At 41.1% G+C, this 25,723-nt stretch overlaps 2 protein-coding genes across 5 annotated transcripts in view; both read right to left on the bottom strand.

Moving 5' to 3' along the window:
- Positions 1–2,314, bottom strand: part of HTRA1 (HtrA serine peptidase 1) — a 31,987-nt gene extending 29,673 nt beyond the window's left edge. Inside the window, 2 exon segments of the mRNA XM_033066265.2 lie at positions 1,625–2,107; positions 2,110–2,314. Of these exon segments, the coding sequence (XP_032922156.2) occupies positions 1,625–2,107; positions 2,110–2,314 (688 nt within the window).
- Positions 2,315–7,352: 5,038 nt separating this feature from the next.
- On the bottom strand, positions 7,353–24,548 carry LOC116999514 (pleckstrin homology domain-containing family A member 1-like). 4 transcript variants are annotated; one of them, XM_033066296.2, is made up of 12 exons: positions 24,368–24,548; positions 22,937–22,993; positions 22,162–22,207; positions 21,012–21,109; positions 18,533–18,664; positions 17,566–17,709; positions 16,583–16,651; positions 14,455–14,519; positions 13,583–13,646; positions 13,204–13,293; positions 12,041–12,081; positions 7,353–9,906 (listed from the first exon to the last, which is right to left on the bottom strand). In XM_033066296.2, the coding sequence occupies exons 1-12, from the start codon at positions 24,506–24,508 to the stop codon at positions 9,681–9,683; spliced, it is 1,173 nt and encodes a 390-aa protein (XP_032922187.1). In that variant the 5' UTR covers positions 24,509–24,548; the 3' UTR covers positions 7,353–9,680. The 4 variants fall into 4 exon arrangements, with proteins under 4 accessions (XP_032922187.1, XP_032922188.1, XP_032922185.1 ...); XM_033066297.2 differs by having other exon boundaries at positions 12,041–12,115; XM_033066295.2 differs by having other exon boundaries at positions 9,591–9,906; positions 12,011–12,081.
- Between the last annotated feature and the right edge of the window lie 1,175 nt (positions 24,549–25,723).

Below are 25,723 nucleotides of genomic sequence, written 5' to 3' on the forward strand. Positions count from 1 at the left end.
TTTCTGTACCCCCCACCAGAGGCACGTATTGCTCCCAGCTCAAACACAGCCCCAATTCTGCAAACGATCAGCAGAAAAGGCAGAGAAAACAATATTGGTTTCATGAATCGAGAATAAAAATCACAAGGCATTGTCTTACGCTGGGCATCAGGAAACTGTGGCATGAAAAGTTTGATTGTCTCCAGTGTCAGCAAATGCCAGCAGCGTGCCATGGAGCACAGCACAGCTTTGACACTGAGGGGACAACCAGGGCTACAAAAAATGGATTGTGTTGACACCAAAGCTGTGAGTTTGATCTGTAGGCTGAACACACAGCCACTATACATCAGAATGTTTTTCTGCTGGAGAGATGATGGCTAAGTGTAGAAAAAAGATGTGTTTGAAAATAAAATCCAGAAGTTATACAGTTTATACCAAAAGAATTAATCTTCACTAAAACAGTGCTGAGTAACTAAAAAGTGACGACCACTTCAGAAATAAAGGCTTATTTCATGCTCATTTTTACTCATAACCCCCTAACGGTGCTGAATGGCTTGGAAGGGATACACAGCCTCGGCTTACGAGGCTTAATCCAGCCTGCATTAGGGGCTGCATCTTGTGACGATCATCCCCTGCTTATCCCAGCACGGCTTTGCCCCGCTTTGTGTCACATCCCGCACTCACCGTTCCTACCGCTCCAAACTCTTCTGGGCTCAGCCCAGCTGCTCCAGCTGCTGAGGCACCGTTTCGTAACCCGGCAATGCCCTTTTACACCTTTTACACCTTTTACAAATAATTCGCATCCGTCCTGCACCTCTGAGTACTCGCATTACGTTCGGTTTGACTACACTGACAAAGAACGCTGAAGGAGAAATGCCACGCATTGTTATTTATCGGCGGCCATCTCCATCCTCAAAAAACCCCAACAAAAACAAACACAAAACTCCAGACTGAGCTTAACACGCTGTTAACAGGCTTCTCCCTTTCCAGCAAGTCCTTTATTAATCAGAGCGCATCTGCCAAGCCGGGCCAAGGCAGGCAGCAGCCTGCTCTGCCCACCCCTTTGCTCCATCACATCTGAGCGGCTCCTGCATTCCTGCCTTTATTCCCCGGGGCATTTCCCTGTGACAAAGCGCCGGGACGGGAACGCGCTCGAGTTATTTCTCCAAACTTTGCTGCAGCCGCACAGCCGGGTCTGCAGCCGTACCCGTTGCCGAGAATTTGCACCAGTTTCCCCCAGTTTCCAGTCCGGCATCACCCCTCGAGGGGTGGGAGAGAAATTTAAGTCGGGTACAGGGATTTTCTCTCCCCTGCCGCTGCCAAACCGCATTCCTGCTCCGCTTTCTCCTGGGCTGGAGCGCGCAGCTTGAGCCGCGGCCAAGCCCCATCTCCGGCTCCTCTCCGCGGTCCCGGCTCCCCGGGGAACCGCGTCCCGAGCCGGCGTGGGGATGATGGGGTCAGGGAACCGTGTCCGGACCCATGAGAATGATGGGGCCGGGGAACCGTGTCCGGACCCATGAGAATGATGGGGCCGGGGAACCGCGTTGCGACCCGGCACGGGGGCGATGCGGCCGAACCTCCGCGCTTCCCCCCGCATCCCGGGACATTCTCCCGCATCCCGGGACATCCCCCCGCGCATCCTCACCCTGCCCGCAGGCTCCGCGCTGGATGGCGATGATGGGCGGCTGCCGGAGGCGCTCGGCTCGGCGGCTGGCAGCCCGCAGCTGGCAGTGGCTGGCGTAGGTGACCGCATCGCTGCCGCACACGGGCTCGCTGCTGGTGCACTGGCAGCGCCCCGCCGCCGCCCGCTTGCGCACCGTGGCCGAGGCGGGGACGGCTCCGGGCGGCACCACGCACTGCAGCCCCTCTCCGCAGGGCGGCCCCGAGCCCCCGCACGCCTCGCCCTCCTCCGCTCCGCACACCCGGCAGCAGCCGCAGGCGTCCAGCACGGGCCCGCCGGGACAGGCTGCGGGCAGCGCGGGGCAGCGGGAGCGATCGCAGCGCTCGGGGCAGGCGGGCTGCGGGGCGGCCAGCAGCACGGAGGGCAGCACGCAGGGCAGCAGGGCCGCCAGCAGCAGCGTCCAGCCCCGCAGCGGCATCGCGGCGGCGGCTCCGGGGCGGCGAGGGGCGGCGAGCGCGGTGAGCGGCCGGGGCCGGGCGGGCGCTTTAAGGAGAGACGCGGCGGGGCGGGGCGGGACCGCGGGCACGGCCCCCCCCCGGGCTGGGACACCCGCACAGCGCCCCCCGGGACCGGGACACCCCCCCGGGACCAGGACATCCCTCCGGGACAGAGACACCCCCACGGAACCACGACATCCCTCCGGGACAGAGACATCCCCCCGGGACAGAGACATCCCCCGGGACAGAGACATCCCCGGGACCGCGACATTCCCCCTGGGACCGCGACATCCCCCCGGGACAGAGACATCCCCCCGGGACAGAGACACCCCTCCAGGACAGAGACATCCCCGGGACAGAAACACCCTCACAGGACAGAGACATTCCCCCGGAACATCCCCCGGGACAGAGACATCCCCCCGGGACAGAGATATCACCGGGACAGAGAGCCCATCTCCCCGGGACTGGGACACCCACCTGGGACCGGGACACCCCCCGAGACCGCGACACCCCCGCCGGGACAGAGAATCCCCCCCGGGACAGAGACACCCCCGGGTTCGGGACACCCCCGCGGGACAGAGACACCCCCACGGAACCACGGCATCCCCGGGACAGAGACATCCCCCCGGGACAGAGAAACCCCTCCGGGAACCGCGACACAGCCCCGGGACAGACACCCCATCCCCGCCCGAGGTCCGGCGCTGCGGGGAAACTCGGCGGTGAAAGCACAGAAATCGCGACAGGCGATTAAGATCGGGGGAAATGCTGATAACGCGCTGCTGCAAACAGGGGAAGGGGGGTGTGAACGCTTCCCCATCTCAGGAATTACGGGAAAGCAAATCAAAGTCAGCGCTGATCAGGTTCCCAGCTGATAAGGGGATGGGGGAGCGCGGCGCCGGTGCCGCGGTGGAAGGAGTGAAGCGATGTGTAATTTGTGTGTAAATGTGTGCAGATGTCCCCCGGCAATGCCCGGTAAGCCCAGGAGGTCCCGGCTACCCCAGGGACGGGACCCAGGATGCTCCCCACCCTCTGCTCGGCCCCGCGCTTCACCCGAGATGCTCGGAGCCGCAGGGCGAGGTGGATACCAGCGATTAGCAGAAGGTTAATCAACCGAAATAATAATAGGAGGGGAAAAAAATTAAAAAAGGTCGTTTTCCACCATCCCACAGGCAGGCTGATCCCATTTATCCGGCAGCTGGGCATCGGCCAGAGCCTACGGACAGCGGCCTCTCTGCCATCTGCTCTTTGGGCACACACAAGGTGCTCTGAAAGGAGATTTAATTACAACCAAGTGCCCTCCGATGGACAGGGCATCCCTGCCAAAGCTGAGAGGGAACGGTTTAACAGAGCTGGAAAATGCAAAGCCAATTTTTTTTTTTTTTAATTACAAGCCGATTAAACTTCTGAACTCACTCCCAATCTATAATTATTCAAGTGTACCTTTATCAGGAGCCGATAACCAAGCAGCTAATGAACTTTACAAGCCATTAGGCAAGAGGAAATGCTGTTAACTGCTAGACGAGCTGCGACCAAGGAGTTGAACTTGTCAGCAGCTACGTTAATACAAAATAATTCAAAATATTTTCCCCCAGAAAAAGTTTAACAACGAGCCACTCGAGCAGGTAGAAGCAGTGTCCCAAGGACCAGAATTCAAATTGTTCCAGGGAACAACATAAAAACTTATCAAACTTATTAAACTGTTGGTTAGTACCTGAAGCTTGGAAACAACATTGTATATTCCAACATTCTCAGTTAAAGTTCTAGTGTGAACTCTTTATATCTGCAGTTTTCCAAAAACTTCTACGCTTTGCAAGGATGAGATTTCAGGAGAATCTCCTGATTTCAGACCCAAGCAATAAAATTGGACAATTCACAGAAAATTGTCTTAATATTAAAATAATTTGTGTCAACAAGTCTAAGAAAAAGTCAAGAAGATATTTACAAGTTGAAAATCTTTTTAATATTTGTATATACACATACATATCTGTGGATAGATATAACAGCAAAATGTTTCCAAGTAATTAATTATCCATTGCTTATCAACTACTTTTAATAGGCTTTGGCGTTTTATAAGCTTGGTGGGTTTTGTATTTTTGGTTTGGGTTTTGCCCCTATTTGCATAAAGACAAGGAAAGGTGATGAGCTTTCTTTAAGGAAAGGTGATGAGTTTTTATTAAGAAACAACCCCTCCCAAACAAAAAACAAACAAACAAAAAACCTCCAAACTCATTTAACAAACCGACAAAAAGACTCACTAAGAAAAAAAGAAGGTTCAGGATAGATCTCATAAACTCCTTGAAAGCAGGAACAAAATACTCAAAGGTAAGTGAATTATTGTGGGGTTTCATCCTCCCCAGCCCAGACAGGCTCTCTGCTCTCCTTTCACATTGCTGTGGTCAGATAAGTTACTGCTCAAAGCCACTGGAGCCTTATCTCCACAGGCAGGAAAAAAATCACGCACAGAGCACTCTGGGTTCTGCCATCCTCTCTCCATGGATGGTTCTGTCTCTTTTTATCTTTACCTTTGATAGTGGTTGTTCTAGAGAGCAAAGGTGTGCAATTGTTTTCCAGCACTATCAGCTTCAAACTCTTTTTAAAAAGAATGTACATCTTCTATTGAGTATTAAAAATGTAGTATTTTGTGATATTAATTTTATAGTTGTCATGTAGGTACACAAAATCTGAATATAAACGTCTTGCTTTGCAGAATAACTGAGATAAACCTTTGGGGAGGTGAATAAATTAGCTGACTGAAAAATAGATTTGTTAATTATCTGTCTGATCTGTGCAGAAGTGCCTTAGACCTGAGAGACACTGCACACCCCGAAATTATTATTTCATCTCCACTTGACACAGAACTCTTCAGGGCAGCAGACATCAACCACCAGAAAGGCCAAAAGCGTGGTCTGAAAAACACACTCCAGAGCCTCAGTGCTAAAATATCTCATCTCCTACTTTTCAAAAGGAACTGGGTGATAGGAGGCTCCACCTAGAGATCACAAACTAGAAATTCTCCTGGAGGCATGGAAGTCAGGACACTGCTGCCAGGGATGCAGGGATGCTGCAGTGTGACCCCGGAGCACCTGGGCACACACGGAAAGGGGGGAGGAAGTCAAGGATGAAAAAACTTGGCCAGACAAAAAACGGTAAAGTCTGTGTCTAGAAGGGTCCCGGCCAGAAAAGAGGATGAAGGATGTTTGGGAAAGCTGGAATCCCGATGGTCTGAGCAAACTCCAACATCTTGGGCTTTGCAGAAAGCTTTTCTAGTTTTTTTAATTCTGTTTGCTTCATTATTATCATTATTTGCTTCATGCCTTGATGGTTCCCTCTCAGATTTTCTGGGGGAAAAGTGTGACATCCCTACTACCACCTGCCAAAAACCCACTTTAACATAACAAGAGAAATCACCAAAATCTCAGAGAAAAAACCAAACCCTTTAAAAAACGAGATCCATTACTACATAGAGAAAAAATGCCACGGCTTTGAAAGAGAATGGCTTCAAACCAGGAATTTAAAACTCCACCTTCTTTTCCCGATATAATCTAGCCCTGGTGCTTGACAAGCATTAACTGCCGGCATAATTTACCAGCTAAATGAACCATCAGGGTGTCTTTTGTGAAGGCTGACACGAAGCCAAGCGACGTGCCCCAAGAAACAATTGCTAATCTGCAGCGAGTGTGTCTTGTGGTCAGGTGGCATTTCCTTCCTGTCGGAGGGCAAAGCTACCAGCAGGAGCGCACGTAGCACACTGCAAAACTTTGTCATTTACAGAAAACAAACCCAGAGCTCTGCGAGCTCGCAGCTGCCACCCCTCTGTTGAGAGAAGGTGACTCAGGTGTCCCCAGTGCCCATCAGGAGAAGGCAGGGCGAGAGTGGTTGGAATTCCTGCAGGATGCGCTCACAGAGCATCCTGATATGCCAAATTCCACTCGTTTGAAATGCAAATCCCTAATTACAGTGGCAAAAGTGACACTTTGAAGGGCAGTGTTCAACTACTACACCATTAGCCTTCACAAATGAGTACCAGCTTCTTTTCCTCAGGGTTGCACCGAGAATCTCAAGTGAAAAATCCAGGCAGACACAACTCACAGGGCAGGATTCAGGTTTGAGTTTTCCAGAGCTGCCTTCTGTATTTCACTATTTCATTGCACCTCAGAAGGGCTTCAGTAGCTCACTGGCTTGGAACATCAAATAATTTCTACAAAGTTCAGATGACTATTAAGACATCAAATGGAACTGTTAAAAGGTAAAACTACATGTAGCACAGAGGGCTTCACTGCTTTAATTTCAACTTTTAGACTAAAATTCCCTATCCAAAATTTCCTCTTCTTTCATTTCTTCTCTCTCTCTCACCTCTATTTAAAATGGAACTGTCAGAACGATAGTAATATTTCAGTTCCATACCTTCAGAGTGTACATATTAGGTAGTTTTTCCATCTATTACAATACTTACTATAAAACATAAAAAATACTAGTCAAAAAAAGTGAAAAAATTTTTTAAAAATTAAAAAAAACAACCCAAAAACCAAAAAACATCCCCGACCTGGAACAGTCCAGTGACCTAACAACTGGAGTTTCCAGATCAGTTTTTAAGTATGAAATACACTTTAAAAGCAAATTAGTGCTAGACTTGACTGATTCTAAAGCTGGAGTGTGACCCCTAGGTGGTGCTGACATCCTAATATTCCACGAGGTTAAGGAATATTCCACTTTGTTAAATTGTGTCCTGGAGCATCACCCCTCACAGCAGGTGCCTCCAGGAATGTGCTCTGCAGTCAGCAGCTCCATTTTCTGGAAATATTTTATTTTATTTTAACACAGTGGGTTTAAATGTGTAGCCACAGAGAACAATTCGATCTCCTCCTCAGTGAAGGGCAGAGTGCACAGCCAGGTGGTGGCAGTGGAATCTGGGAAATTGTGGCCAGTTTGTATTTCAGGAAAGCATCTCTGAGAACCCTTCTGATCCATCAGTATAAAGACAGAAAAATCCACATTACATTTTCTCCCCCTGGGATGTTTTTTCATCAGTATCCCCTGCATAACATGTAAAACTTCCAGAGAAGGAACTCAGAACAGCACAAGAAAATCAGCTCAGTCTGTTCAATTTAATTCTTAGGCTACACAACCTGATTAGATTTGAAAAATTAGAGATGCCATAGCTGGATAAAGGGCAATCTGATCTCTTACATGCTGGAAAAGAATATATTGCTCTGATCAAATATTGTCATGGTGCAAAGAAACTCAACCAGATGTTATTTTAAGTTACCCAAACTGATTTATTGACAATTTAAATGTGACATATTTACAGCATTGTTTCTAAAATAATTTAACAATTTTCATAGATTTATAAAAGTACTGATAAATAGGAGACCCTGACAGTGACCAACCACAAATATTTCCCTATGCTACTGAACTACAACAGTAGTTCATTTCTTTTTTCATTTTTCTCTTTTTCCCTCTTTTTGTAAGTCCCATAATGGAGCTGCTTTACCTCCACCCAATGTGTAAAATTGCCAATACCAAAATATAATAAAATGACCATGCAGTGTGAAAGCTGTACCAGAGCAAGTGATTTCAGATGTTAGACTACAGTAAAAATATTACAATGCAAAGTGTCTTCCACACAGAATGTACTTGTGAAAAAATAAGCTTTTAAAGAGCTAATGGTTTATTTTTATAGAAATTAAAACCTACAATACTAGTACAGACATTTACAGTAATTTCCAATTCTGTGCTAGTTTTCACATATATCTAAAGTCAAACAAAACCAGTAATTTACAGACACCACTGCCTTAAGACAGTGGTAAGTTAGCTTATGGATAAAAACAAAATAAACCAAAACCGAAAGAAGGTGCTGATATAATTTAAGGTTTTGAAATTAATTATATTCCATTCTCATATGACACCAATTAGTCTGTCTTGGGATCAACAAATTGCTGTGGTAAAGCCATCCATATCTCTCGAGCAGGAAGTCAGTTTGGAAGTTGGAGAGAAGATGGACTTTCCTGATATGTATCTTAGGTTCCAGTAGACAAAAAGTCTCACAAAGCTGGACAGTCGGGATCACAGTAAGCAGCAGCATGAGATATTTGTGGGGTTGGGATTAAAGCAAACATTTTTTTTCAAAAATGATGAAAAGTACACACCATCTAATCCAATACTTGAAATGTAAAGGTTCTCCTCGCTGGCATCACTGATGCCCCATAACACAATGCACACAAACAACAAATACTCACTTTTTAAGAACACATATTGCACAGCAGTGGGTGCCACACCAGAACACTGGTACCCCTGGCATAAACCTTGTTTTAAAGAGCTGTTTCAAACTATGCTATCCAGAGCAACTCCAAGCCAACCCTCAAACCCAGTAAGAATGGTCTGTGTACATCACTAACCCAAAAGTGTTTTAACAATGTGAGAGAAAACACAGGCACTTCAGATTCTTAGTGCACCAAAAGTTATAGGCCACGATTGCAGGACTAGGAACAGTTCAGTACCAATAACAACACAACTAAAGGAGTTCTTCCACTGATCAATACAGGAACAAGAACTGTTCACAAAGCACTGGGAAGGAAATCATTCTCAAAACAGTAACCAAACAATTAACATTGAAACATTTAAGAAAACATAATTGCTGCAAAGCCTAATGTAACACAACATAAACCCTACTTAGTTAAAAAGATCTAAAGTGTCCAAATTCCAAAGTCCAAATTCTCTTCTTCCCCCCTCCAAAACACCACTACATGCAGTCCATGGAAATCCAAATGTGCAAAAAGTTATAATCCACCTTTAGGAGTGCATCAAAAATAGGCTGACTATTCAAAATATTATTTTAGTGGAAATTTTACAGCACCATAACTAGAATTCCAAGGGAGTTCAGAATTCTTGTTCTGATAACAAATCAGTTGACACTGTTGATCCTAAAGAACAGAAGAAACATTTTGTGCATTTCCTGGTATCTGAAAGTCACGGAGAGAAAATGTTCTCATACATGCCTAAAATCTTACTGTAGTTTAAGATGAAATTAAATAATCACATTTGTTGGCAACGAGTTCTCCAAAATAGAGCATTAGTTGTAAATTTAGTAAACCTGCCAGATTAGGAATTAGAAGTTGCTGGTACCTTGCTTACTTGCAGAAGTACTTTTTTTTTCAAATGCATTTTGGGTTGGGTTTTTTTTTTTCCTAAACTGTGCAGTTTGGCCCCTCCCTAGTAAGTGATTTACTATCAGGCTTTGAGAAAATGCCTAAGGTCCATCTCTGACCCTCAGCTGAAAGGCAACACACAAACACATTATATATACCCATGTGTGCACAGGAACACACACACACACATATATATAACAGCAGTGCTCCAGTTGGTTTGCTTTTTTTTTTTTTTTTTTCTTGTTCTCATTTCCTGGAATTTTCTTTGGTTCAAAGTCCGAGCAAGGAAATTAAAGGACCGAACAAATGGATCATTCTCCAAACACTTCCATCCCTACACATCACTGACTGGAAGGCTTGCATCATCCAGATCCACAAGGCCAGGATCCTGTTCCTGAGTGCCATTTTTGCTGCGGGGTTCCCAGGGGCCCCGCTCAGTCACTTTGGAAGTTGATTCTCTTGGAGCGACAGCCTGGATCTTGTAGCTCCTTGGTTTGGCCTTGGTAAAAGACTCGTGAAATCCTCGCTTCTCCAAGGCAGGGGGTTTGGGGTGAGGGGCTGGGACCACAGGGCTGCTGTGAGGGGCTGTGGAATGTGAGCTGCCTGCGCCTGGGCCGGCAGCACGGACAGCATGGCCGGGTTCGGGAGAAGGCTCGGGATGCTCCTGGAAAAAGAAGGGAAATGTGTCAGCTGGAGTCGCTGATGACACGTTGGAAAGATGCAGTTTCAGATTTCACACCCAAAAAAAAAAAAAAAAAAAAAAAAAAAAAAAAAATCGAGACAGAAAATACACGAAGCGAAGCATCAGCCACGGCAGCAGGAGGCAGGTGCTTTCTCGAGGCACTGCTTTACTGAGTGTGAGCTCACAGCAGGATGTGACAGCCACATCAGCTGCTGCACTGAATGAAATTATGAAATTCAATTCTTAAATCAAGCACAGCAGCTCTGTAGACTTCATAATATAATCCAGCAAACTGAGGCTCCTCATTTTACTAAGATGTTAAAGAAGATGCACACTTCAAAGGCCATTGAAAGTCACATCTTTCCAAAAGAAAAATGTATTTAGACTTATTCATATAAATCAAGCACTCATATCCTGAATCCTGAAATAATGCACATTTTACTGTTCCCTCTTCTTGGGACACCAAATCTGTCCCATTTCTCCCAAGGACCAAACAAAAATTTTTAAGCTATTAAGATTATACAAAAATTTCCAAGGTTAATGACCTAGAAAAGAAACTGCCACTTGAGCTACTCCTTTAATTCAAGTCACTGTTTTGTGTTTATTATCATTATTCTGCTGACCTTCACATAACTATCAAATTAATCTTCCACCATTTACTTACTGACAGAAACAAGTCCCCAGATTACCCAGGAATGATTCAGTTGTCTGAAGCACAGGCATGGAATGCCATTTGGATGTCCTGGGATAGCCTGACCTCCTGAACAGGAACAAGCAGTTCCTTGGGTTCTGCACTGCATCCATCAGTTCTGTCAGGATGTCTCAAATCCCTGAGCAGTGCTGGGTTTGAAATGTTCTAATCCAATGCTGTGTGGTGCTGCAGTGAACTGTGTGTGCATTAGGAGCTGCAGCTGCTGCCAGTTCTGCCATCACCAATGTTAGTCCAGGAACTAAAGGAGTCTGCCAACCCATGTGCACACACAAATCAAGGCATTCCTCAAGCACATTTGTTAGCCAAAAAAAACCCCAAATCCATCACAGATGTGTGTCCAAGATGCAAATATACATCCTAAATTAAATACTTTTTTTTTTCCACAGTAGTTTTTCAAGTTTCTTTTAGGATGTTATGACATTCTCATGACATGAATTAATAAATTTAATCAAAATGGATTCTGCCAAGTACTACCATATTTCTTTTTATAAACGAGCTTAATGTTATTGGAATGAACCTGTGCAACTTTTTTTTGGACTTGAGTTTGGTGTCCAATTTCACAGAAATATTTCACATCATTTACACTGCCTTATTTCATACCTCACTTGATCCTCCACTTAAGGAGAAACATTTGGTTTAGGAAGACTTATATTCACTGCTTTACCTACTGTTTCTTATTAATAATTTTACTTCACCTAACAGGACAAAAGGGATATGAGGACAAGATCTCTGAATTTTTGCTAAGCTGCTCTGAAGGATACTCAGATTTTACTACCCACACTGGCTGTAATTTCACAGTTAAGAGACTGTGCTGCTGCACTACTCCTGAGGTGCCCTGCTTTGAACAGTGTGTTGATTATACATTATTATATAATGCTTCTATGTTTGAACTAATCATTTCATGCAGAGACCTCTTAAGCCATGCAAATCAGGCTACTATAGACCCTTCCAAATCCTAGAGTTACAACGTGCATGTTCTGTGTGCACTCATCTGCATTAGTTTGTGGGCAGCTTAAATTTAATCTTGCTGTTGAGCAGTTTTAAGGCAAATGTAAAGTAAAATGGAAATATGAACTCTCATGCAAATTAGCTTTAGTACTTTCCTATTAAGGTGACATCACATCACTTAAGTTTAAATCTTTACTGTGCTTTGATGTATAAGCAGTGGTTCTGATGTTTTTAATTTCCAATCATTTTTAAAAGCAAGAAAAAACAGTGCAAACCTGTGAGTGAACGATATTATTGATGAGTTAGTTTTCAGTAATGGTAATGACAACAGGTAGCATTATTTTTTTTAGTTTGCTTTATAGTGCAAATTAGTGCCTAGTGCTAGCCCTCTGTTAAGAAGGCAGGTTTCCATGAGAGCCCACATACGTGCTGCATTCACCAGTTCTTGATGTATACCTCTGTATACAAGGATTCGACAGCCTTCTGGCCTGCCGCATCTGGAACACAGTGCAAAGCTAAGATTAGAGTCACCTGGACTTGGGGAGAGAGGACAACAGAGGGAACAAGAAGTGATGCAGACAGTCATAGCTACATTGCTCAGTTAGCCCCACGAGAAAAAAAAAAACAAAGGGAAAAAAGCGTACAGAAAGAAAAGTTACCTGCGTGTTTTCATTGCCCCCACAAAGAGAAAATTTGTAAGAGGAAGTTTTATTTTAAAAAAAATGAAGCAGTTACCAAAAGTTGGTTTAGAGCTTAGGCTGACTTACCAGAAACATGGTATCAATGCAAATTTATAGTCAAAAGCCAGGTTTGAATTACTAGATTTCAGGTTATGGGGGTAATGTTATATTCAGTTTATTACAAAACATCCCAGAGACAGAAAATTAAAAACACAGCATGCAATACCTGAACTGTGAAATATTCCTGGTGCTACATCTGGACATACTTGGAGACACTGTGACACCAGAGTAACCCACTACTTTCCACCAGTTAAATGACCTTTGTGCTAAACAACTAACACAGTTTAAATGCTAGTAGGTATGAAATGCTGGCATCCACGTGGCTTCAGAAATATTAACACTTGTCACAGTGCCCCAGTTCAATACTGCAAGATGCTGTTCTCACTGCATTTCCAACAGCAAGAGCTAATTCATGTGAGTACAATCTCTTAGTTTAAATTTTCATCTGTATCTGCATGTACAATAAACTACCAGCAACAGATAATCACAATTTTGCAGTGAGAGTTGTTACAAAGAAATTAGGAATATTGTAATTTGATTGCAAAACACAGCAATTAGCAGAAACACTTCACAGGAATTAGAAAGTTTTAATTGAACTCCCAAACTAGTAATAGTGACAGATCACACTGGACTTCTCTAGGTTAGCACTGAATTATCTATGTGTTCAAGACAAACAAGGCACAGAAAGTCACAGGTAGGACTAAAAATAGTACTCCATTAAAAACACAAAGTATTTGATGCCAGTCTGGTTGAAAGTTCATGCAAAGAGGCCACGTTACTACAGGACAGGAGAGAGGAAAGGCAAAAGGAAAAAACCAGGAGTGCATGACACAAGTGAACAGGAGCTACTGGCATCTCCTCGGGCGCAGGGTGACGTACGGAAGCTGCCGATCTGCCCGGTCCCCGCTGGGCCACGATGGCTCCAGAAATGGCCTTGATCCAGCTGTGCATGTCCTCAGGGCTGTCTGCCTGCAGCAACAACACCACCATGGTCAGCAGCAACCCTCAGCCTGCCCACTATCCCACCACCTGCAGCAGCACAACCACCTGACCCTTCATTTCTCAACCCACGCATTTCTTTTTTTTTTACTGTTAAATGTGCACAGCTATATGAAGCAGTAAATAAAATATCCTGAAGATCACACTCTCTGAAAATCATAGCATAGTCAAAGTGAAGAAGTGCTGTTATTTCACTTTTAAAGTGTATTTAACTCTGGCAGTCTCTTGGGTCAGCCCAAAGTTTAAAAAAAGAAATTACCTGCACATAAAAGGTTCGAGAAGTTGTTACAATTTCAAAGAGATTGTCTCTCATCATTATGTCACTGAAAATGAAATACAAAAATAGTTCAAAAGCAAGCACAACTTTTCCACTGTATTTTAACAAGACTGTAGAACTGGCAGAGAATCAGAGCATTTGTTGTCTGACTTTTGCATTTATTTATCACTCTACTATTGTTTTTTACTAATTTTAGCCCTAAGACTCTCTAGTCTACCAGTAGCTTGTGTACTGCTACATGTATTTTTAATATGAACATTTTAAAATAATATATTGTTAATCTAAAAATGTTTATCATACATTTTTAATTGGAACATTCTAAATCATATGTTAAATTTAAAAATATTTGTCATTCTAGTCATATTTCTTAAGTAGCCTGCTAAAGAAAAATAGAAAGATCAGTATATCTCTCAAGTGCTACAAAAGCAATTATTCTTTAGTGTTTGGCCATTTGGTAGGAGGGAAACAGCAGGGTGAAGGGTTCTCAGCCAGATTCATCCTACTCATCCTAACATGAGTTAATTAATCTAACTCCTTTTAACATGAATTAATGTCCTCTAAAGGTTTAGACATTATATAAGAACAGAGACTCCTGAAATTGCTGCCTCAGATCAGACAGCACTCGCACATCTTTAACTCTTGGTTCCATGATATTCCCTTGTCCAAATTGTAAGTTTGAAACACACATTAATACAGAACACTCAAAACCCATTTAATGCACACTACAATGTGCTGCCCCATAAAGAACACCCCACATCAAGTGAAATTATTGAATAGTTCTCCAAGGAGCAGCCTGGCCATGACCAAGCAGGGAATCCCATCCCATGCAATGACATCAGTGCTTCCCTCCTCACCTCTGCTTGCATTCCTGAACTTTATGGACCTCCTTAAGTGGTATAACCCTGAGAGGTTCCTTTTCCTGAAAAAAGAAACATGTTTTAGTACAGAGTATCTAACAACTAGAACAGAAAGCCAGAGCCCAGGACAGCAGCAGTCTTCCATAAATGAGATTTTCAAGGCAGTCACTTATGAAAAAAGTGGTGTCAACCAACATTTCATTTGCTTTTGTAAATATTAAACCAACCATGGCACTTGCAAAGAAGAGGAGCACAAATCAAGAAGTAAAACCTCCCAGAACATTAATTCCATATTATAATGAAGACAACCACCCTGTCCTCTTCCCCTAACCAGATCAGACAACTGACCCTGGCCTCAAGCAGCTCATTTCATTAAAATTTTGATTACATTAATTTGCTATGAAATGTTACCATAGAAGATGCTTTGTTAATTGGACTGCATGACATGGCTTTAAGTAAGATTAACCTCATCCTACACTTAATAGCAATTAAAAGTACTACAAAGAAACCAGTCCTTAACACCTGCAAAAGAGCAAGTACCCTCTAAGCATTCTGAAATTTTGTTACCATGATGAAAATAAGTGTTAAAGTTTCACAGAACAGGAAAAAAGTGAGAACATTCAAACAGAAACACTTTCACTTTTCCCATGACAACATAATGTCACACATACTATTATTTTCCAGTGGTTGTTGCAGTAAACCACAAACAAACAACAACTTATTTTACCTCCTACTGTGTTTTCTCTAAGCCAAGTTTACAAGACTGCTTCAGTTGGCTGCAACTTCCAGATAAAACAAAAGCTTTCAGCTCTGGAATGACTTCCCCTGCCATTTCTATAACATACTCAGGAGATTTCTGCTGAACAAGCAGCAAATGTCACCATCCTCCAAGAGCAGTCTTCATTAGATCACTTTGGTCTATAGCAGATTTAATGCAAAAAGTTCAAAATCCAATGTTTGCAGTTATGGTGTTCCTCTTTTCTCTGCTGTTCTTGGATTCAATCACCCATTAAAATGCATTTTTAAAGTAATACATCAACTGAGACCTGCAAGATCATGTCTGGAGTACAGACACGCTCTTGGAGAGAAAACCCCAGCTCAGAAATGATCATTTTCTGAGTCTCTATTCCACTCTGCTCCTGTGGACTGACACAGGCTCAAGGAAAATGATGAAACACTAAAAGTGCAAGTATTTTCACCATCCTTCTATTATACTCTCCCCACAGTTCAATTCTTCACTGGGTTAGAACTTGTTTGTGAGCCATCTGAGCTCAGATTTGTTTTTAAATAAAAATAGAGGGCTTCTTACAGGTAATGAGTCAGAATTGTTCTGCTGACAGCTTAACAAAGAAAATGATGCAAGATCAAACCCCTGCTACTGTTGCAGACACCCTCATTAGAAATGAAATCAAAGTTAACTTCAGAAACAGCCTGAAATTTGGGTTCTTGGCATTTTACATCTGATGTTTGGCCTGTAAACTCAATCCTCCTTAATTTATAATACTCTACAACACAGGTTTCATTCCTTAGGTACAGATTTTCTTTTCCCAAAAAGGAATCCCACATGCAACTGTCTTCAGAACCAGCCATTTAATTTTTAAATGAAGCCTGAAGGCACTTCTGGTCAAAATCAGCCAAAGCCCCAGAGTGACAAGGGAAGAAGAAAGGTCATGTAACTACAAGAAACTCTGCAAATGTTGCTGTTGAGCAAAAAAATCAAGAGTTTTTTTGTCCACCTTGGCTGCCCTGGTGAATGTGTGGGACAAGATCCTATCATCTGGATGATAAAGCATAATTCTAATTTTACATGAAGAATTGCAAGATTAAAGTTTTGTCTTTCCCACAGTGATCAACTATTTCAACAACAGAATTATATGAGAGTACAAAATGACAAAGCACTAATACAAAGATCAGGGTGACTGTAGAGTAGATTTTATTACTGTTCTACAGTGCCCTACAGGCAGGTTCTCAGATTGAACAGTTGCCCCATTATTTTTTTTGTTCTCCCCAATCACAAAAAGTTATTGCAGCAGACTCAAGAGCTGCAGGAGCAGCACAGCACATTTCTCAAGCACATTCCTTCAGATTTTCTTCCAACTATCACTGGAAGATATTGGAGACTTACCAGTTCAGACTTGAAATATCCTATTGTGTTTTCATCTAATTGAAAGTATCTTCTCTTCCAGTTCTTCATCTGTTAAGGGAAAAGAAAGAAATATTTTTATATTTTATATACAGAATAAGATATACTTACATGTCATGTATTATGAATATATTGAGTTATAGTTACCATTCTAGCTTTTATGTGTAGTATGTGATATTGTATAACTCCTATTTATTCATAACTATACATTTTGAATAATGTCTTCATTGCAGGTTATTATAATTACAAATTTTGCATCTTTAGAGTCCCCAAGATAATTATGCATGACTTTGCACAAATAATAAATTATTTTGAAAACTGAAAAAATCAAAAATTCTTTAAGCTATTGTTTTCTAAGATTTATTCAAACTGCAGAAACTCAGCAGCAGAACTATTCTGTAGGAAAAATTGAAAGACAATACATCACAGGTTTCTAGTTTATTTTTAACTAAAAAAGGGATGTCACAAAAAGAAGCTTCATAATCCAAGATAAAAAGAGTCTGAGAACTCAAAGATGTGTATCTTGCTTAATCTGAACTATCTGTTCCTTCTTCTAGCAGGGCATCACATGAATAGCTCCACTTGTGTTAATCAGACTGATAAGCTGCACAATTCTTCCTCTGAACTGAAAAATCAGCTTTTTCTAAACATTTTACTGATTTAAAAAGCAGGCACTGAACTTCTGTCCCAATTCTGATGTTTTTAATAAGCAAAATAAAGATCTCTACAGAATGTAGAACAGGAGAATTCCCAGCTGCATGCCCTAATCATCACATGAAGTCTGTGCACACACTTTGCCTCTCTAAAATCTTCAACAACACAACACTAAAAAAAGTAACGAAAAGAAGCAATGCAGGTAAAAATTTAGTGCTACTGGAGGATAAATTTTATATTTACTTAATCCTTATTACTGTAAGTAGTAATAAAATCACTGCCAATTGTCTTTCGGTTTTAATAACACTTACCACTGCTCCTTGTTTGACACAGTAACCAGCTTTGATAATGGCATTATCTGGGGGATGCTTAGCAGCAAAATAAGGAAGGTGGCTTTGTGACCGCTTCAAATAATTCCTGTCAGCCCCTTCACTGCCCTCACTGACTTCTTCTTTCTAGAAAAAAAAAAAGCAGGAAACTTCAAAATACTCTCAGGTTTTTGTTTTCTAAAGGTCAAGGAATAACTATAGTAGTTAAATAGGAAATAACTTTATTATCCCATGCTCATAAATCCCATTCCCAATTTGGAAGATATTTTAACTGATTTCCAGAGACAACTGAGACTCCCCAAGGGCTGAGTCCTTGAAAGTTGCTCTTAGAAACTAAACTAAGAAAGTGCTGAGTATTTTCAAATAATATTGACCAACTCAGTAAAAAAAATGGTACAGATTTAAACTCATGTATGTATTTAGTGCAAACTTCTAACATGGGCAAAACATTAGAGGTGACTACAGCAAACAAAAAGTTATTTCTAGGACTACAAGACATCAGAATTCATCAACTTTTTAAATGCATTTTGGGAGCATACATGTCATTTGCATGATATTCATCTAATCTGTAACTATTTTCAGCTCAGGAAACCTTCAGCAAGAGCTTCAGTTCTATCTTTAGCACTGCACAGATTCTACTTCCACAAGCTTGTCCAGTCTCTCAAACTTTTTTTCCCACTTTTCCTTACAACTTTTTTTCTCCTTTTTTCTGTTTAAAGGGGCAGAACTTCATCACTTAACACCAACAATTAATTTCACACAGACAAAATTATTACTATCACACTAACAGGTATGTGTGAGCAAAAAAAATTGGTACTCCAGCAATTCTTTAAAATCTTGTATAAAGGGAATAAAATCCTCAGAACCCCCACTCAGTATGAATAAAAGGTGCATATAAAAGTACAGCTTTGTGTGTGAAATAATAACCCACTTGTTTGGAGGGAGTTACCTGAGTGGGTGTAATGATGGGAACACCACCAACAATTTCTGTCCTGTAAGAAACTTGCTTCTTTCCACCTGGGCTCTCAGCTTGACGATTTGCATTATCCATTTGGCAGAGAGGATCAGACTGCTTTGGTACCTGCAGTTGGAATGTGAGAATTGACATCAGCTTCATGAAAAAAAGCCCTAAAAACTTTAATCAAAAATTTTGAGGCATTTTCAGCAGGATTTAACAAATGGTCATTAATTGTAAAAGATTAAAAATTGCTTACACAAAAATTTGTTGCAATGACTATGCTTTGGTGCTCAAGAGAAAAGTGGTGCCAATAAAGACATTTCAGTGGATGAAATCAGTTACAATCTTTGCCATAAAGTGCTTCACTTTATCTTCAACAGCACTGCTGATTAATAGAACTGGTTCTTTATTTTTCATCTGCTTTCAGTTTTAGTAAGAAAGTGGAGACGCCCCAGTGCCTGCAGAGCCAGCACAGCAAGGCCATAAACTGGGACTTTGGTCACACAGGATGTCTGAGCAGTGTGCCATTTGTCCTCACGTGTACTTGGCATGAAGCTTGTGCTACTGCCCCCATTAATCACACATATATTGCTAAATTCTGTCCAAAATGACCCTGCCTATTAACTATTAGATAATTCTCTCAAATGTGGAATTAAAGGCATCAAACCTCCACAGGAATTTGATTTCCCTGTAAGTGTTTTGATCTAAAATATTTACCCAGTTTTCTGAGTAAGCTTCTTCAACCTAAGAAATGCACCAACTACAAGATCTCCTTCACCTCTAATATTAATATAGCAAATCTGAAGTGACTTCAACAACAAGAGATCAAATCTCACACCCAAATACTCCACCCAGCAACCTACTGGGTATTTACAGAAGACATCCAAACTCCTTCAGAAAGAAGGACACACAAATTGTCCATCCAAGACAGTGACACATTCAAAACTTGGAACTGAACATCTAGACAAGAAACCAAAGCTACTTTATAGTTTGTGATTCAAGTTCCTGTGCCCAGGACAGCTTATTTTACAAAATGCAGCCTGCAGAGAAGTACAGACAGTGCTGAGAGCAGATGTCAGCCTAGGACAGTGTCCTGCTGGCCACAGTGACTCCATCCCCAGCCAAGCCCAGCACTGCAGGATAAGACACTCATGAGCCTCAGCCTTTCAAGAGCAGGGGCTTGTAGCTACAGCTTTGTGAGCAAGTGCTTCAGCTGTCACAAACTCCTACTGAAAGTGCTGCAGACCAAGCCCACAACCACCTCCTCACACGAAGGCATTTCCAAACAGCACTCAGAAACGGGTACACAGTGTGCTAGGCTGCTGAGGTTCACTCACAGTCATTCTGACATTATCAGCACTCAAGAGGACTAAAACACGCAATGCATCTTGGAGGATTACAATCTGCAGCAAGTAATGCTCATATTAAAATTCATAATTGAGTGATCTTAATTATTTGATTCAATAATTGGCCGTACTTAATACCGTACTCGAGTTGTGAACAGATGAGTATTTCAAAGGCTTGTTCCTTCAAAGACAAAATACTAATGATTTCACCAGCCATTTAAAATGCAAGATAAACAGATGATAAACAGTATTCAATCTAAATTGATGCAATTACTTATTTATTTATCCACTTAATTTCCTCAATTGAAAACCTGGCTGTGGTGCGTCCTCCTTACAAAAAACCCAAATGAGAAGGCTTTATACTTCTGGTTTTTTAGAATTTATAAAAATGCTACTGCTAATAATAATTCCAAAGAATGGGCTATATTACAACAATGTAAAGAACTCATGTAATCATCCTTAGATAACCCAAGAATGAGAAAGTCACTGACAACACACACAGATGCATGCACCCATGCTCAGAACCCCTTCTTTGTCAGGGGGTGCTCTCAGAAGTGTTCACTGTCATCACTTCCCCAAAACTGGAGAAAACAAAACCATAACTTCTGCCTCCTGAAAAGCCTGAGATAACACGTGGGGGTTTCTATCATGAGATAACTTGTCCTGATACAACCCAGAAAAGTAATTTAACATTTACCAGAAGAACCATCAGTGCTTCTTTGCATGGATGTTACTCAAAATCAGGAGAGAGCCTTTGGAGCTTGAGCAATATTTTAGTGACAATTTAAGAAATACCAACTTTTGACAGCAGGTAAAAGCATGTGTATCTTTTCATTGCTTGCTAATGTCTTCTGGGTATTTCAAACAATATTAAGTATGGACAGTTAATTTTAAATTATTAGAAAAAATCCCATGCTGTAATTAAAAAATATTATCTTTTGTCCAATTTCCAAAAAGTAAGTTAAAGTCAAATTTAGGGGGAGTTCTGTTCAGTTTCCCCAAGTTCTGGAAAGTCAAACCAAGACTTGTCTGTGGTGATAGAAACTGGAGGCAAAGGTTACATTTAAGCACCTTGAGACAGTCATAATGTGAAAGCACTGCTAAATATCAACTCAACCACTTACTGTGATTTTGGTAGCTTTGTTCAGAACATTTACCCATTCAACTAGGTCCTGCTGATCATTGGCTTGTAGAAAGTATTTTCTCATCCCTGCATTCATAACTGTTAAAAACCATTATGAAAAGTTAACAACACTGAAATTGAAGAGCAAACTTAATAACATTATGAAAAGATATGATTTCAGATGAAAATTCCATTTGAAGTATTTAAGTGCTCTACTGTGTTTTATTTTAGAAAGTCATCTTAAAACACATAAATCCACTTGATTGCTTTACTCTAAAAAAAATAGTAATTTAAGCTCTCCACTTAAATGGCATCATACAAACTTTGAAAAATTACTTTTCTGACATAGGAATGAAGTCTTGAATTTTATCAAAACATTCTACAGTTCCATTTCCTCTTTCACAATTTCCCAAGCAACAAGTACCTGGGAACTTCTACAATTTCTCCTTTTAATCCTCTGCCCAGAATCTGTTATCCTTTGTGACATTTGAACATGACTATGGTAACTGATTTACTTTTAATTTTTTTTTCAATTGCTGGAAAAATCAGTATTAATTACTAAGTATACAATGCACAGGACCAAACAACTTTAAGACAGCTACAACACAAATTTTATTTTACTTTAGTGACTTGGCAGAGGAACATATTTTAATGAGTTTATATCTCTACCTCACAACACCTGGCATCCCTTATTTTAAACAAATTTAAACCTAGAAGGCACCTCAAGAATTTTTTTTTTTTTGTGCAGCAGCAGAAGCTCAAAATTGACTTAAGAGCATTGGCTGACGGTATTTTTAAACTAAATAAATCAACTCTTTCACAGTAAAATATTTCAATAGTTAAATTTCTTGTCTTCCCAGCTGACAGGCAGGCCACATTTCTGAAAGCAACTCTCATTGCTTATTAATGCCTCAAAAATTTCAGACATCTGAAAAACCAGCTCTCACCTACTCCTCATTAAGCTGCAACACGAAAAAACACAAAAACACCTTATGAGGAAGCCAACATTTCCATCACACTAAAGAAGAAAGTGAATACAAGTTGCTTTTTAAACACTACCAGCTGTAGCTGGTACCAGAACTGCAGAACATGATCTTTGTTCCAAATTTCTGAAGAAGGCACTTGGTGCACACAGCACAGGCCAAACTTACCAAAACAGAACTCTGCCTTTGGCCTCAGCTTAGTTGCATCGCTAACCTAGAAGGGAAATTAAGATTATAAATGTCACAAAACAGACATCAAATATCACAAGTTTTATTCTCTTTCAAGTGGGTTAATTCAAAGATTAGCAGCACAGCGAGTTGGTTAAGCTGATAAAGAGAATTAAAACCAAACAAAAATGAAAGACAAACAAGGAAGTGGGAAGATTCAGTATTGACAACAAAAAATGCAAAGGAAGAATGAGAAATGAGCAGAAAGACAAGAAAAGGTGAAGTATTTTTCTCCATTTATTTGTTAATGCAGTATCTGCTACAAATTTAACCACGGAAACTTTCTTAGTTCACAGTTCCCTTTCAGACATATTCAGAACTAACTGCATACACAGTGCAAAAAACTATATATTTTTTAGAAATTTTTCTGTCCTGTCTATTAAAAGTCATCATTACTTGCAAGGTATCACACCCAAAGACATGTGCCCCTTCATAAATAGTCTGTCTTTTCTCCAAGATTAATGGGAATTTAAATACTTATAAAGAACTGAAATGTCAATTTTATGAGCACAAAGAGCTGCTGTTTGAAATCACTAGGAAAAAAAAAAACTTAGACAACACAGTAATTAATCTGTTCTTATTTTCACCTGAACCTATTGAAGTGTTTTAACACTTCTCTAATTCAGGAGTATCACAGAAGCAAAGGGAGTAAGTGGCATTTAAATTTGTCTGAAGCTGAGAATTTAATAAGTGCCTCACATATTAATTATCTTACCTTTGAAATATAGGTAAGTTTAATGACCCCAACAGGTGGAGATCCAGAGGGAAGATTCTGAAACAAATCACATATGTTACAAAGTGAAACTAGTTTGTTCTCATGCCACTCAGTGTTTATGCATAAAAAGCAAGTAATTCCACAAACAAAAAGAAAATCCTACATATTTTTATAGACAATGCACAATGTATGCTTGAAACAGGATCTAAACTACTTGTTTATTATACACACATCTGCTAACTAAAAACAGAACGACTGCTAGAAACAATACAAACAGTAATTGTTTCAGAGGTTTATGTATTTTACTAGAGGAAAAAGGATTCTTGTGGGTCTGCATACAGGAAATCCGGAAAGAATACTTTTTCCTTAACAGATGTTGGAGTCTCATGTACTTTGACCAGGCCAGGCAGAAGGGACAAGAAGTGACATTCATCTATTATGTCAGATACTTCAAAGGCCATCTCACATATTTTCCAATCACTTCAGGGATTTAGAAAGGCCTTCACATAGTTATAAAAACTCTGCAGTTCTTCAAAATTGCAGCAGTGGAAGAAAATCAAGAAGTTTCAATTTGCTTCTTGCAAGAAACGCTTTCCTTTACGCATGTGAAATAAAAGGCCTAACCCAGGCCTGGGTGTGCACTGCAAATATCATTAAGTCTTAAAACTCCTGAGGAACTGCAATTTCTCCAGCACTTCAAGATTTTGTCCACATGCCCTGAGTTGCTTCTTTTCACTCATTGAGATCAAATGTTTGAAGTCTCTGTTATTTGCAGAAATTCTTTTTGTCCTCGGTGAGGACTGCTAAATGCTTCTGTTACAAGTCACATCCATCGAGCTGCGCTTCATTTACATTTTGTTTTTGCTGGTTCCTTTGAACAGCAGGCTCATGATTTTTAACTCTGCTGCTCCTGGCAGAAGGGTACATGGATATCCTTGTGGCAGGCAGCTGTCAGCTGACCTGGATCCTGTGCTCTCACTGTCTGTGCCCAAACCATGAGCAATCATCTGTTCTTCCCTCTGCTGGAAAACACAGGGATGCAGGTACATTGGAAAATAAACTTTTATCCAAAGGCTGCTCTCCATCACAATGGATCCAAGCCTGCTCACTGACACACCATCCATGCAGGACTGCAACTGCAGATTGCATTAAAAACTGCTTTTCAATGACTGATTCATTGAGGGAAAGGAATATGTAATGCAAGGAGAACCACACACTGCCACGTAAGGTTAAAGGTGAATTAAATACCAGGGTGTGTGATTTGGCTCATCTGGTTATATTCAACTGATTTACAATTATTTCACTGACATCAATGATTTTTCTTCCCCCAGTTTCCAGGTGCATAATACAGAACCCCACTTTCCTTTTGTGAATTCGTTAGAAAATGCAAAATTGAGACAAAGCAGGCAAGTCCTGCCAGGGACCCCTCACCTGTGGGTTATCCATGTACCACACCAGGCTGTCCTCCCGTGTGTCCAGGATGAAGTACCGCCGCAGGAATTTCCCACTATTCTCATTTTCCTCAATGTCTAGGAAACCACAGATGCGATTCTGGCGATCCACATAAGGCATTTCTGACCCTGGACATCACACTGCACAACAAGAAGCACAGGAGGTAAGCAAAGTTCCTTGTTGCTAATTTTAAGACTGCTCTGTGCCTACCCATGACATTTTGAGCAGTTTCAACCAGCAGCTTAAAGAAGTTTCTACGGAAGGGTAAGTGAAGCGTAGCTGCTCCCCACACCACCAGCACTGAATTTTTAGACAGGATTTTCATATTTCTTTGAAGCATGTATTTAGATCTAACAGCCTAAGTGTAAAGTTACAATTGATAAGCAGCAGAGGAGCATCAAGATTACCTTTTACAAGAAAGATTCTCCTTCTCAACATGCACAAAATTGAGACAGTGATGGGGTTACACTTCCTCCTCTGACATCGCCTCTCGTGGCCAAGAAAGAATCTTGGTCAGGAGCTCAACTGGCCAATGCAATTTTTCATATCTTGCTTAGGCACATGCAATAAAAAAGCTTTTCGAAACATTGTTCACATTTCTCTTCTCTCCCACAAAAAGCACTTCATGTCTGTGTCTAAGAAGGCATATTTTCATTTTTACACATTAAATAGGGAAAATGAAGCTGTGTGTGCACCAACAGAGATGTGAACACCCACTGCTCATGGTACTGAGGCCTGAGTGTGCCAGGTTTTATTTTGGCTTTTGTTCTGGGGTGTTTTTTTTGCCTTTTTAGTTTGTTTTGCTTTAAAAAAATTAAAAGCTGCATTGTGCACACCTATTGCCATTTTACTGTTCACCTTTTTTGACTCTGCCTTTTGCATTATGGGTTTTGCTTCCTTTTATTTTATGGGACGGTCATTTTACTTTAAGAGGCAGTCTTGTAAGACCAAAGATAAATTTGCATACTCATCTAAAAATGGTAAAAATCAGGTTGATGCCAATCTTTCCCAGGGCAGAAAAGAAATGATTCAGTCTTCACATTTTGTTACAAAATTCAGAAATAGTACAGATCCAAAAATACTAATGTAAGACACAGAAGGTTGAACCACTACACATTTTTCATAATTTTCCAACTTCTCCAGCTTTAACTGTGTAGTAATATGGAAGTTTCAATTTAGTATTTCTTTAAATTCTTTACCTTTAATACTTTTTTAGGGTTACTTGATTTAAATACATTTACCTAGATGTACAATGAGACAGACACCTGATAATTATTTGAGCTACTGATACACCACACCAAAACATGAGACAGTTTTTCAAGTGCTGTTTTGGGG

Source organism: Catharus ustulatus, chromosome 8, assembly GCF_009819885.2.
Source record: "Catharus ustulatus isolate bCatUst1 chromosome 8, bCatUst1.pri.v2, whole genome shotgun sequence".
Classification (NCBI taxonomy): Eukaryota; Metazoa; Chordata; class Aves; order Passeriformes; family Turdidae; genus Catharus; species Catharus ustulatus.